Consider the following 12,978-nt stretch of genomic DNA (forward strand, 5'->3'; position numbering starts at 1 on the left):
TTCAACAGAGGAATCTGAAATGGCTGAAAGACACTTAAGAAAGTGCTCAAAATCCTTGGCCATCAGAGAAATGCAACTCAAAACAACTCTGAGATACCACCTCACACCTGTCAGAATGGCTAAAATCAAAAATACCAATGACAACCTATGCTGGAGAGGTTGCGGAGAAGAAGGAACACTCCTCCATTGCTGGTGGGAGTGTGAACTTGTAAGACCACTTTGGAAATCAGTATGGCGGTTGCTCAGAAAAATGGGAATCAATCTACCTCAAGATCCAGCCATTCCTCTCTTGGGTATATACCCAAATACTGCATGTCCATACAACAAGGACATATGTTCAACCATGTTCATAGCAGCATTGTTTGTAATAGCCAGAACCTGGAAGCAACCTAGATGCCCCTCAACTGAAGAATGGAAAGAGAAAATGTGGTACATTTATACAATGGAGTACTACTCAGCAGAAAAATGCAATGGAATCTTGAAATTCGCAGGCAAATGGATGGAACTAGAAGAAACCATCCTGAGTGAGGTAACCCAATCACAAAAAGACAAACATGGTATGTACTCACTCATATATGATTTTTAGACATAGAGCAAAGGTTTACCAGCCTATAATCCTCTTCCCCAAAGAAACTAGAAATCATGAATGACTCTAAGGGATAAATGGACCCCAGGAATGGGAAGTGGCATAAACTCCCGAGCTAATTGAGAGCATGAGGGTAGGGGAGTGGGTGCTGCCACAATAAGAGCACAAGAAGAAGAGGAGAGGAGAAGAAATGGAGGAGCAGATATATTGAGTTGGGGGAAGAATAGAGGAGAGAGAGCAGGATGAGAGATACCATATCAGAGGGAGCCACTATAGGTCCGAGAAGAGATCTGGAACTAGAAAGATCTCCAGAGACCTATAAGGATGACACGATCTGACAGTCCGGGCAGTGGAGGAGAGGATGGCCTAGAAGCCCCTCCCCTAGACTGAGAGTGATGACTACTCTCTATGCTATCCTAGAGTCTTCATCTAGTGGCTGATGGAAGCAGAGACAGACATACACAGAAATACACTAAGCTGAATTCTGGAACCTAGTTGAAGAGAGGGAGGAATGAAGAACGAAGGGGTCTGTACCAGGTTGGAGAAACCCACATAAACAGTTGGCCTGAAAAAGGGAAAGCATATCGACCCCAGATGCTCTTTGGGAGGCCAGTATGGGACTAATCCAGCCCCCTGATCATGGATGCCATCGGGGAGGCCCCTGCACTCCTGGGAGCCTCCGGAGGTGGACTGGCTTTTTGCCCTGGTGTATGTGGGGGACTTTGAGAGCCCATCCCACTTGAAGGGATGCACTCTGTCTCTGAACACATGGGGAGGGACCCAGGCCCAGCACAGGAAGATTTGGTGGACTTGGTGGAGCCCCGGTTGGGGGCCCTACCCTGCCTGGGGAGTGGTGGGTGGATGGGGTGGGGGGTAGGTTGGAGGTGGGGGAGAAGGAATGGGGGTAAGGGGAGGGAGAGGGAGAGGGAGAGGGGAATTACATGTGAAACAAGCCTGTTCCCTAACTTGAATTAATAATAATAAAAAGAGAAAAAAATAACTGGGAGGAATATACTAGACAAAATGAATACTAAGTACAGGGCCTTCGATGAGGAACAGTCTGTCTCACTGCAGGGACAAAAAGGTCAGTGTGACTGGAATATACTGAACACGGGGACAAATGCTAGGAAAGCAGAAGGAATGGCAGTCAGATCATGAGCATGCTTCAGACCTGCAGAAGTCTTGGTAACATATTCTAAGCCTTCCAAACTGGCATTTCTCAGTAAGGAACTCTCATGCCTATGAGAAAAACCATTGTGTGTGTATGCACACCAGGAGGCTGAGATGGGAGGATTGCTGAGCTCAGGAGTTCAAGGCTAGTCTGAACTAAAAAGGGAGAGGAAGATGGTAAGAAAGGAGGCAAGGAAGAAAGGGAGAGAGGGAGGAAGGAGGGAAGGAAAAATAAAAAGCACATACTTGTTCCACAGTTCCTGACTTCCTTTCCTCTCACATTTTTAAATTTTTATTTTATGTTGTATTTATGAGTACCTGTGTGTATGTATGTAAATCACATGTGTGACTGGTACCCATTGAGGCTTCGAGGTGTTGGATCTTCTGGAACTTTGAGTTACAGAAGGTTTTGAGCCACCGTGTGGGTGCTGAGAATTGAATCTGAGTCCTTTGCAAGAACAGCAATTGCTCTGAACTACTGAGAAATCTTCCCAGCACCTCATCTCAAATATTATAATTACTATTACTACTGTCTTGTGTACCCTTTTAGAAGATTATAAATATGTGACTATCAGAGTATATATCACATACACTTTTATTTTATTTAACATTGTATGTTATAGATCTTTGCATTGTGATGAAGAACTTGTTTCATTACACAAGGTCTCATGTAGCCCTGGCTAGCTTCAAATACACTATGTAGCTGAGAGTGGCCCTGAATTCCTGATTTCCTGCCTCTACTTCCTGAGCACTGGGATTATGAGCATGTGCCACCACATAAAGTTGAATGCGCTGCTGAGGGCTGAACATGATAGACAAACTTCATGCAGGAGAGAGAAGCTCTCTACTAACTGAGCTACAGCTACAGTTCAAGAACTTCATTTTTTTAAATTAAAATGTAATATTCAAATTATATATGTATGCATATTTACTTTAAATAGTTACCCATTAATGATATTTCAGATGTTTCTAATCTTTTGGTACTATAAATCATGACTACACTTACCTATCTAATGCAACTGAAAATAATTCTTACTGATTTTGCACATAAGAAAATAGGATTACTGGATCAAAACTAGTAATTTTTAATGTATTTTGAAGTATACTGCCAAATATACAGGCCTCCCTTTCAAAAGGTCATAAAAATGTACACATACCAGTAGCATATGACTATACAAGTAGCATATGAACACACTAGTAACATATGAACACACCTTGTAAATTACAAGGAAAAAAATTCTGCAACAGTATTTTGGATGATTAAAAACAAATCTACACAACATTCCGAAGTACTCTGAGCTCAATCTACCCAGTACAAACTCATGCACTGAATTCTGTTTCTACACTAATATAGCCAGACATGTTTTGAGTGACAGATTTTGTTCTAAAATGAACATTCTATTCAAATTCCTCTGTGTAATTTCTAAGGAAATGGTGGGATTTAGCTGTAGGAGTACTAATAATTTAGAAGTTGAGGATTCTGCAGAAGGGAATCTGAATCAGCTCAGGGAGAACATGTGCGACTTTCCAGAGATCTCTCCTATTATGCAAGAAGCTGCTCTGCTGACTCAGTCCGTGCTTCCATTGGCTAAGGAAGTATTTAACACTTGCATTTTCATGTGTTCCATAAGAACAAAAGATAATGGGTGCTGAGTTCTTCTGACTCTACTATTTAGTAATAATTACTCCAACTTAATGAGAACACATGGTTAATTTTTGTAATGTTATAAAAACATTAAAAAATTAAGTATTTGTACACATAAAATATTTTGTGTGAAGCTCTTTCCTTGGATGTTCTATTGTTTCAGTCCATCAATTACTTTGAATGATCTACCAATTACACTGAGAAATATTAAGAAATGGTAGTTTTTATACAACTGTTACTGTTTCATTATGAAGAAATAATGATTCTAATATTTCTTCTGGGGATAATGATCTCCTCCACCCCACCCCACTCCCTCTTAATTTAAAGCATTGCTTTCAAGCTCAGATTACAGCTCTGACACTGGATAGCTTTAATGGGCTTTTCAAAGTCTCTCTACTAAGTATGTTTCTTGATATGAATAAAGAATATTTCTTTGCCTTTCCAGAAACTGTTTCCCAAGTGCTTTGAGGAAAAAAGGAAAGTCTTTGTAATTTATTTGAATTGCTGGGGATCTAGTTATACTATCTGCTATACTTACTATGGTATTATGTATTAGATATTATAAGTACTCTATGATAAGGAAGATGCTTCTGGGTTAAATGCAGATAGTATGGCATTTTATCCAGGGCCTTAACCATTCAGATTTTAGTGTACTTGGGGTTCTAGGAACCAATCTCCAGGGATACCAAGGGATTATTGTTTAAGGTATGAATTTTAGTAATACAAGCCATAATTACTATATTCATTTATCTTGCTACGAGTCATTTACTATTGATATATAAGTTGTCAACTATGAATTACATATAAGAGCAATAATAAATACTTAGGATATGGGCCTTTATTCAAATCTGGTTTGGTAACCACAGAGATATATAAACTAAATTATAACTCGATATGATACAATGGCCAAGTAAGAGCAAAGTCCAGAAAAATTATAATTTCTACTTACATTAGGAAGTTGTTTTTTAGCATATGTTCTAGTCTGTCCTTGATAAGACAAAAGAGATAAAATATAAGTGTAAATTATATTCATTATAAATAATTAATACTTAAAGAGCCATGAATTTAGCCTTATCCACAAACTTATTACCTTCTGACCAGGAGCTATGAATTTGTGACACAGTTCAACATCCTCAGGACAATTTGAGAGAACCATCTCAGTGGTAGCCTTGAAGAGTTCCTCCATAACCTAAGAGAAATGAGACATAATTGCCTGAGTAGCAGTTTTGCACAAAAGCCTTCAGGGCTTGAAAGATCATCCTCCAGCTTCTAGCAACTAAAAATCCATTAAGGCTTGTTAATCCCTGAATGCACTACAGCAATTCAGATCAATACTGGTATTGAAATGAGCTGTCAAATGAACAGCTATCATTGACTAATATCTCTTTACTTATTAATGAACTCACTTGCAGAATTCAGACAATCATAGCACCTTGTTCACTTGATTGTTGTTAAGAATTATATGAAATAATCTTGTGTATTAGCTTAGTTCCTTATTCAGAGAAATACATAAGTTATAAGATTTTGTCAAGAGAGAACTTTTTGTATAGTTGGGTCAATCAATAGTAAGTGAAAGGAAACTTGAAAATTTGAAAAGCAACAACATGCATCTAAATGATAATGGTATATACTTTTGTATGTTAAGATATAAAAATATAAATTAGTACATAAGAATTAATTCCACCATGAATATCCCTGGAAAATGGGAGACATGTTTTCCTTAGAAGCAAGCAGTTACCAGAATGGAAAATATTTCTGAAATTATTTATTTGTTTACTTACTAAATTTATTTCTTTTGATACTAGGTTTCACTGTGTAGCCCTGGCTGGTCTGGAACTCACTATGTAGATCAGGCTGGCCTTGAACCCACAGAAAGTGCTGGGATTATTAGTGTGCCACCACATCCAGGTAAGAGTTTGAGTTTTTAAGTGACCAATAGTAGAAACAACAATGACAACTAATGGGGGGAGTAGAAAAGCAAGATATAATCCAAAAATGAAATAATAGGAAAGAAAAAATTGGAGGGAATAGATAAAACCAAACCAAAACTTTCTTTTTTTGAAAAAAATTATTTTTATTTTGTATTCATTGGTGTTTTGACATCGGTGTCAGGTTGCCTGGAACTGGAGTTACAGACAGTTGTGAGCTGTCATGTGGGTGCTGGGAATTGAACCCAGGTCCTCTGGAACAGCAGAGTTTTTTTCCCATCTTTCTTTCTTTTTTTTTTTTTATTTGAATTAGAAACAAGATTGTTTTACATGTCACTCCCAGTTCCCACTTCCTCCCCTCCTCCCCTACCACCCCCCCACAACTAAAAACCTACCTATCACATATCCTTTCTGCTCTCCAGGGAGGGTCAGTGTTCTTAACCACTGAGCCATCTCTCCAGCTCCCCAAACCAAAACTTTCTAAGGGCTTTGCATTCTAAGGAGAGGAGAGATATTTAACTATTGTAAAGATGTGAACTATTTATATAAATAGCACTGGGGAGTGCTGCCTAGTTCCCTAGCACTGCATGGCAGTGTGGTAGCAGCACACCTATAACCTAGCATTGGGGAGGTGCAGACAGGATCAAGAATTCAAGATCACTCTAGGATACATGAGTTTCAAAACTCATACTGTTTCAAAAACACCACAAGCCCAAAAGCACCATATACAGGATGTTTAAATTCTAAACAGAAAAGAAGGGCAGACCAATCTAATGGAGAAGGGAGTCAGGGGCCTTGAAAGAGGAGGAACAATCAGTGGTTAAAGGTCCTTCACTTCAGCTGCTATGTCCTTGCAACACAGCAGTGAGATAAAGACACAGCCAAGTAAAGGAATGATTTACAAGGGCCATAGCCCTCAGCTATGGAACAAAGCCCACACATAGTAGGAGGGCAAAGAGCAGCTGCACTGGGTGGTCCTTCTGTACTGTGGAGGAATGCAAGACTTTGACCACCTGGGTAGTTAAAGTGCTGTCTTTTGAGCAGTAAATTTAATTTGAAGATGGAAACCTCTGCTTCCTTCCTAAAGTCTGATTTTCAGACTAAGTTCTATAAATACATCCGATAAAAACAGAAACCGTGGTGGAAGGGTGAGTATAGGATGTTTTAAAAATGTACTGAAGTAGTCTTTAGGAATTAGTTACTTGTAACTCATGAAGGAAAAATTATTTTTTCTAACATTCCAAGTCAAAACTTAAATGCACTGCATAGAACAGAAGAAATGGTGTGTGCCACCATATCCTGCGAGCTGTGGATACTTTTATTTATTTTTTTTGAGATTTTATTATGGTTAATTGTTGTTTTGTCTTTTTGAAGAACCCTCACTTTGTAGCTTACACTAGATATCTTATAGATATCTATTTCCTCCAAAGGAAGAAAACGAGGAGGAGGAGGAGATTACTTTTTCTGTCTTTAGGTAAAGGGTTTATAGTAGTCTAATTGGCCAAGTCATTCAATGATATATGTAGAGTACCACTGTTAGAATAACTCAACTAGCAAACCTGTCACCAAAACCTTAATATTCTCTCTTAATATTTGAATTTTATTACTATTCTTAACTGTGTGGGTGAGTGTCAGCACGTGTGCACTATGGCACAGGTACAGCTCAGGGGACATCTTTCAGAAGTTGGTTCTTTCTTTCCACCATGGGTTCCCAGGATTGAACTCAGGTCATCAGGATTACATGGCCACTCAGAGCCATCTTACTGGCTTTTGAACCTCATTCTCATCCAATTTTAGTGTTCAGTTGTTACTAGCTTCATGAGTCAGCACTGAGACAATTAGTCAGAGGTCTTCTTGTGCAATTATGTAGGAAACTGCCCAACTCGGGTGTTCCTTCTTTTTTGAGATAGGATCTTTCTTTGTATGCCTGGCTGTCCTGGAGCTTGTTATTTGGACTAGGATGACCTCAAACTCACCAAGCTCTTCTTGCCTCTGCCTCCCAAAAGCTGGGATTAAAGGTGCACACCAGCATATCTTGTGAACTATGGATATTTTTTTTGAGATTTTTATGGTAATTCTTGTTTTGGCTTTTTGAACTAGCCTTACTTCGTAGTTCAGGCTATCCTGGATCTTATAATCTTCCTGCCTCTGCCTTCCAAGTCAAGGATTATAGATGTGTACCAGCTCTAAACTGGCAAATTAATGATTACCAAAGACAAAACCTTTCTGTGTATAATATTGCTAAGAGAGAGAAAAGATAAGCCACCAAAATCAGGAGAAAATTTGCAAATTAAGTTTCTGAAAAGGAATTTACATTTGAAAATGAAGAAATTTCAAAGTTCAACAACAAAGGGCCAGGTGTGGTGGTGCACACCTTCCCAGAACTCAGAAAGTAGAAAGGGGCAGAGGTCTGAGTTCAAGGCCAACCAGGGCTACATACATAGTGATGCCCTGTCTCAAAAAACCAAAATAATCAAAGCTCAACAACAAGAAAACAAGCAACATGACCAAAGACTAGAAATTGATGGCTAATAGGCAGATGAAAAGATGTTTAACATAGAGAGCCTCAAGAGACATCGGGAAATACAAAAAAACATATAATGCTGGTTCATAGCTAACAGATTCACACATTCATTCATTCCTGTGTGAACACATGTACATGTGTGAGTGTCTATGAGTGTGTCTGTCTGTCTCTTTCATAGACTCATATATTCAAACACACCTCAGACTAAGGACTGGTGGTGAGTAGACAAACTGGCCTTTGCATATTCCTTGTAGGAATGCAAAACAGTAAAGTCACTTTGTAAACCAGGCAGGTTCTTGAAAAAAATCTCACTCCTAGGACCTCACCCAAGAGAGAAGACAACTATGTTTACACAGAACCTGCATATGAAGGTTTATAGAAACTTGTTTCACTGCTTTCAAGGACTGAACTATATCAGATTTTCTCCAATGTGAACGGTAAACAAGTGAGGTGCACTGGCATCAGGGCACTACCCAGAAAACAGGAGAATTTGATACCTAGTACATGATATGGCAGTAGACAGAGTCAGGAATATGCATACTCTGCTAACATTCACATGACATTCTGCAAAGGGCAAATTACTCAAGACAGGGCAGGCCAGCAGTTGACAGTGGGAGGGGTTAGAATGGAAGGCAGCAGCAAGTTGGAGTTGTTTTGTAATATCAAAATTGTTATGTATTTTGACTGCAGTCATAGTAACAGAGGTGAACACATGCCTTAGAACTTAAAGTTTAAATGAATATGATGCTAATAAGACAGACAAAAATCAAAACTGTCATAGGAAGTCACTGCTTCTCAGAGTTTAAGCAAGTTGCCTGTGCTCCCAGACCCATTTCATCCAAAGCCATTGAACACATCCACCTCTCTGACGTCATCTGACCTTCTTTATTGCTCTCAGACTTATTTTGAAATATATATGAAACAACACCAGCAAGAGTATCTTAGGTTGGTAATGCTCTGGACAAAATGACTACTGTTCTGGTTCCCATTATTCTTGAATATTTATCATTAGTGCTTAAAAAAAATCCATCAGCAGCGGGCGTGGTGGTGCATGTCTTTAATCTCAGAACCTGGGAGGCAGAAGCGAGTGGATCTTTGTGAGTTTGAGGCCAGCCTGGTCTATTGAGAAAGTACCAGGACAGTCAGGGCTGTTACAGAGAAACCCTGTCTTGAAAAACAAGACAAACAAACAAACAATAAATCCATCAGGTAAAATATCAATAAAGAGCCACAACAACAGCAAATGAATGAATGAGAGAAAAACAGAATGGAATAATGATATATATTCAAATATGTTTTACATTTTGTTATTACAATCCTTTGGAGTACTGGGATTAAAGACATGTACCACTACCACTCAGCAATGTTATTACATTTTTTATTTTAGATGTATGGGTGTTTTGTTTGTATGTATGACTGCATACCACATGCATGCCTGATACCTATAGGGGCCAGAAGAAGGCATCAGATCCCTTGGAACTGGAGTTAAAGATGGTTGTGAGCTGACATGTGGATTCTGGAAATCAAATCCAGGTCTTTTGGAGGAGTAGCCATTGTTCTTAATCACAGAACAATCTCCAGTCCCCATTATTACATTTTTCATTAATTTTGTGATGCTATGGTACTTGAGTGAAGGTCAGTGGGAATCCACCATGTGGGTCCCAGGGATCAAACAAGTTATTAGGCTTGGCAGCAAGTACCTTTATCTACTGCATGAAAATCTAGAACCCAATTCTGTTTACATTTCCTAAAGTGGTATTTACGAATCCATTTCTCAATGTTCTTATGAAAAAAATTTGAGGAAATAAAGGTATTTTGCAATCCTGTCATGTGTAAGCATATCATCTTCATAATCTTTCCCTTTGGTATGTATGCTGAGGCAGTATAAATTCGGTGGAGGCAGATATGGGGTGGTTCTGAGAGTGGTTCCTTTCCTTACAATGCTCTCAGATCTAAATGAAGAAAGAACATTGGGTGGTGGGCTCAAATAAAGCTGCTTAAGGAACACATACTGTCTTTTAAGGCTCAGCCCTTAGCTCTGTACAATCAGCATCAGGATTATTCCAGAGGCACTATTAACATTTGAACTAGATAATTCTTCTGGGGAAGAGAATTAATTCTGTGAGTGATAGGATGTTGAAGAGCATCTCTGTCTTTAGCCATTACATACCAGCAGTAATTACTCTGCCCATCACTACCTGGTAGGGATAAGCAAAAATGTCCCATGGGTGATACTGATCTAAAAAAGTCAGTGGAAGCTATTACAATGCATGGCCAAATGTGCTACCCGGCAATGCTAATTGCTGATGGACTCTTCAGGAACTGTCAGCCTAAAGGCATTACTTTACTCAAGGTTATGTTTCTTTGAGGCTAGCTAACCATGTCAAATAACTGGTTGATAGGAGAAAGCACAAAAGCCCATCCCCCTGTTCTCCCAAGGGAAATTATTTCTAGCTCCTTCACAGAAAAGACAAAGTCCTCTCTAAATGCACCACAGTTCAATTTTCTCCTCCACTCAATGCTTCTCCAATCCTTTCCTCACAGATACTGTTCCCAAAAGCTTCTGTTAGAGTCTCTAATACAGGGGCTACAGAGATGGCTCATCAGTTTAGAGCCCTTGCCATTCTTACCTGGGTTTGACTCTTGGTACCCACATGGCAGGCAGCTCACAATTGTTTGCAACTCTAAGTTCAGGAGCTCTGACACTCTATTCTGGCTTCTGCAGGCACCAGGCACATGTGTGGTGTATATACACACATACAGGTAAAACACTCATATGTATAAAATAAAATAAATCTTAAAAACAAAAGCCTGGGGTAGAGAAATGGCTCAGCTAGTATTTACTGAAGACCCAAGTTCAGTTTCCAGCACCTATAATGGACGGTCTGTAACAAGCTCTGGGGATTCAACATCATTGGCCTGTTTTAGCATTAATACTCATTCATTTGTTCATTCATTCATTCATTCATTCATTCATTCATTCATTCTCTCTCTCCCTCTCTCTGATTATTAAAAAAGAAAAGAACCCCACTGGCAATAAATCTGTCATAGAGTTTACTAGAAAAAGAAGGGGCCATTTAAGGTGAGGACTCTACCCTACCTATAGTGCCTATGCTTTAAAATGGTCATTACTGGGTGAATAGGAGCATATGATATACACTGAATAAGAAAACAAAGCTAACAGGAATTACTAAATTAAACATAGTTATAAATCCAAACTATGAGAGTGAGTAATTCTCTATCATTGATAGAGAATTTAATACAATAAGTTAATTATTTCTGTGTAATTACTAAGTATCTCTCTCTCTCTCTCTCTACACACACACACACACACACACACACACACACACACACACACTCAACCCTCCACCATCTGCCCAATTCTCAACTATTCTGTCAGGTAGGAATTAAGGTAAATTAATTAAAACAGTTCTCTATTTCCTCCACCCCATGAATCTCTATAAATGCACAAGCACTATAATGTCAGAGATCCCTGAAAAATGGCAAACTGTATACCTACCTGCATGAGATCCTGAAGGCTTTCAACAAAAGAAATCTCTGCTTCAACCATATAAAATTCTGCCAGGTGTCTTCGGCTTTGAGAATTCTCAGCTCGGAATGTTGGACCAAAGGTAAATACTTGGGTAAAAGCTCTGCATTTCAAGATTAAGAACATAAAAATAAAACACACATAATTAATTTTAAGTATTTAAAATACCCTTTGCTCTTAAGAAAATATGTTTTGCATCTATTCTGTGCCCACAAACCCAAATATATTAGCTGCTCCATTTCTCTAATGGAGGATAATAATAGTTTCATTAAAAATGTTACATTTATAGAAACCATTTTATCCCAAAGGAATCTGCAACTGCTTTATAAACTCTATGGTTTTCTAAATATAGAAATATAACCACTCCTGGGTGTACTCTACTGCAGCTGCCTTAAACAGCAGGCAACTACATTTCACAGCAATCAAGAACAAAGTAAAGGAAAATATCACAGCCCAATAAACAGAATTGTGTTAGTAACAATGAAAACTAGAATTTCATGTGGATAAGGTGTACTCAACTTAATTTTTAAATACACAAAGAAAGGATGTTATAAACAGGTTAACAGCCCCAGGTAGACATAGGTTATTAAATGAAAATCTCAGTATCAGGCATGTGATGCCTCTCTTTGAGATGGTGACCTAGGAGGTCCCAGAGGCCCCCAAAACAACACAGGATATTGCCTCTGCTCTTGGCTGTCCACCAAAATTAGTCTATAATACCCTATTGTCAAAGACACAGCACATCTTAGCTGCAAGGACAAAGAGAAATCAAGCTGGAACTGACTTAAGAACTTCTTCCTTGCTAACTACTTTTCATTGTGCTAGATGGAGCTATGCAAGCCAGTGGGGGAAAAAACATTAATGGTCTTACCCAGTACTGGATCCTGAATGTTACAATACTGATCTGCTAGGTAAGATCTGACCCCCCACTGGTACAATAGTTGTATGAAGGTTATGGTGGTAACCAACTGCTTTTTGACTAGTTCTCAGGCCTGCTCCAAAGGAGTAAATTTATGCCAAAACCCCACAGCTTGGAAGGTCATTGTCACTAAGGGGGAAACCAACTATTGTTCTGCTAAATAGACATGTTGTTAAATTACCTCATAAATATTTATGTTTATACCCATTGATTAATGTGCTATTCTCAACCTTCTCTGGAGAAGCCTTTTTCTGCTGTGGGCCATAATACAGGGACTCATAACTAGTCAAAGTGCTCAGAATAATTAACAGTTGAGTGCTCATTCCTAGATGGGACATCTATATCAACCCCCTGCCACAAGGCTCAGGGAACATCAAAGAAGATGTGGCAGAAAGAATGTAGGAGCCAGGCAATAGAAAAGTGTGCTGTGAAATATTTTCTAGATATGACATGACTACTGCACTAATGAATTCACTGCAGCTGTGGTCAAGACCAGTAGACAGCACTAGCTGGACTCAGTGGGTTACAGACAGACACAGACAGAGAAAGACAGACACAGATACACAGACACACAGACACACACACAGCAGGAGTGGAGGTAGGAGGGGGATATATTGGGAGGTGTTCCTCAGAAGGGTGAGGTGAGAGCCAGAGGT

At 39.1% G+C, this 12,978-nt stretch overlaps 1 protein-coding gene across 2 annotated transcripts in view; it reads right to left on the reverse strand.

Annotated features, from left to right (window-relative positions):
• The window catches only part of Nars2 (asparaginyl-tRNA synthetase 2, mitochondrial), a 94,369-nt gene that overhangs the window by 23,735 nt on the left and 57,656 nt on the right, over window positions 1–12,978 (reverse strand). For both annotated transcript variants that reach the window (XM_027407671.2, XM_027407670.2), the window contains exons 7-9: window positions 11,374–11,506; window positions 4,492–4,590; window positions 4,351–4,388 (exon numbers count right to left, since the gene is read on the reverse strand). In XM_027407671.2, coding sequence (XP_027263472.1) covers window positions 4,351–4,388; window positions 4,492–4,590; window positions 11,374–11,506 — 270 coding nt within the window. The remainder of the gene's footprint in view (window positions 1–4,350; window positions 4,389–4,491; window positions 4,591–11,373; window positions 11,507–12,978) is intronic.

This window comes from Cricetulus griseus, chromosome 3 (assembly GCF_003668045.3).
Source record: "Cricetulus griseus strain 17A/GY chromosome 3, alternate assembly CriGri-PICRH-1.0, whole genome shotgun sequence".
Taxonomy (NCBI): Eukaryota; Metazoa; Chordata; class Mammalia; order Rodentia; family Cricetidae; genus Cricetulus; species Cricetulus griseus.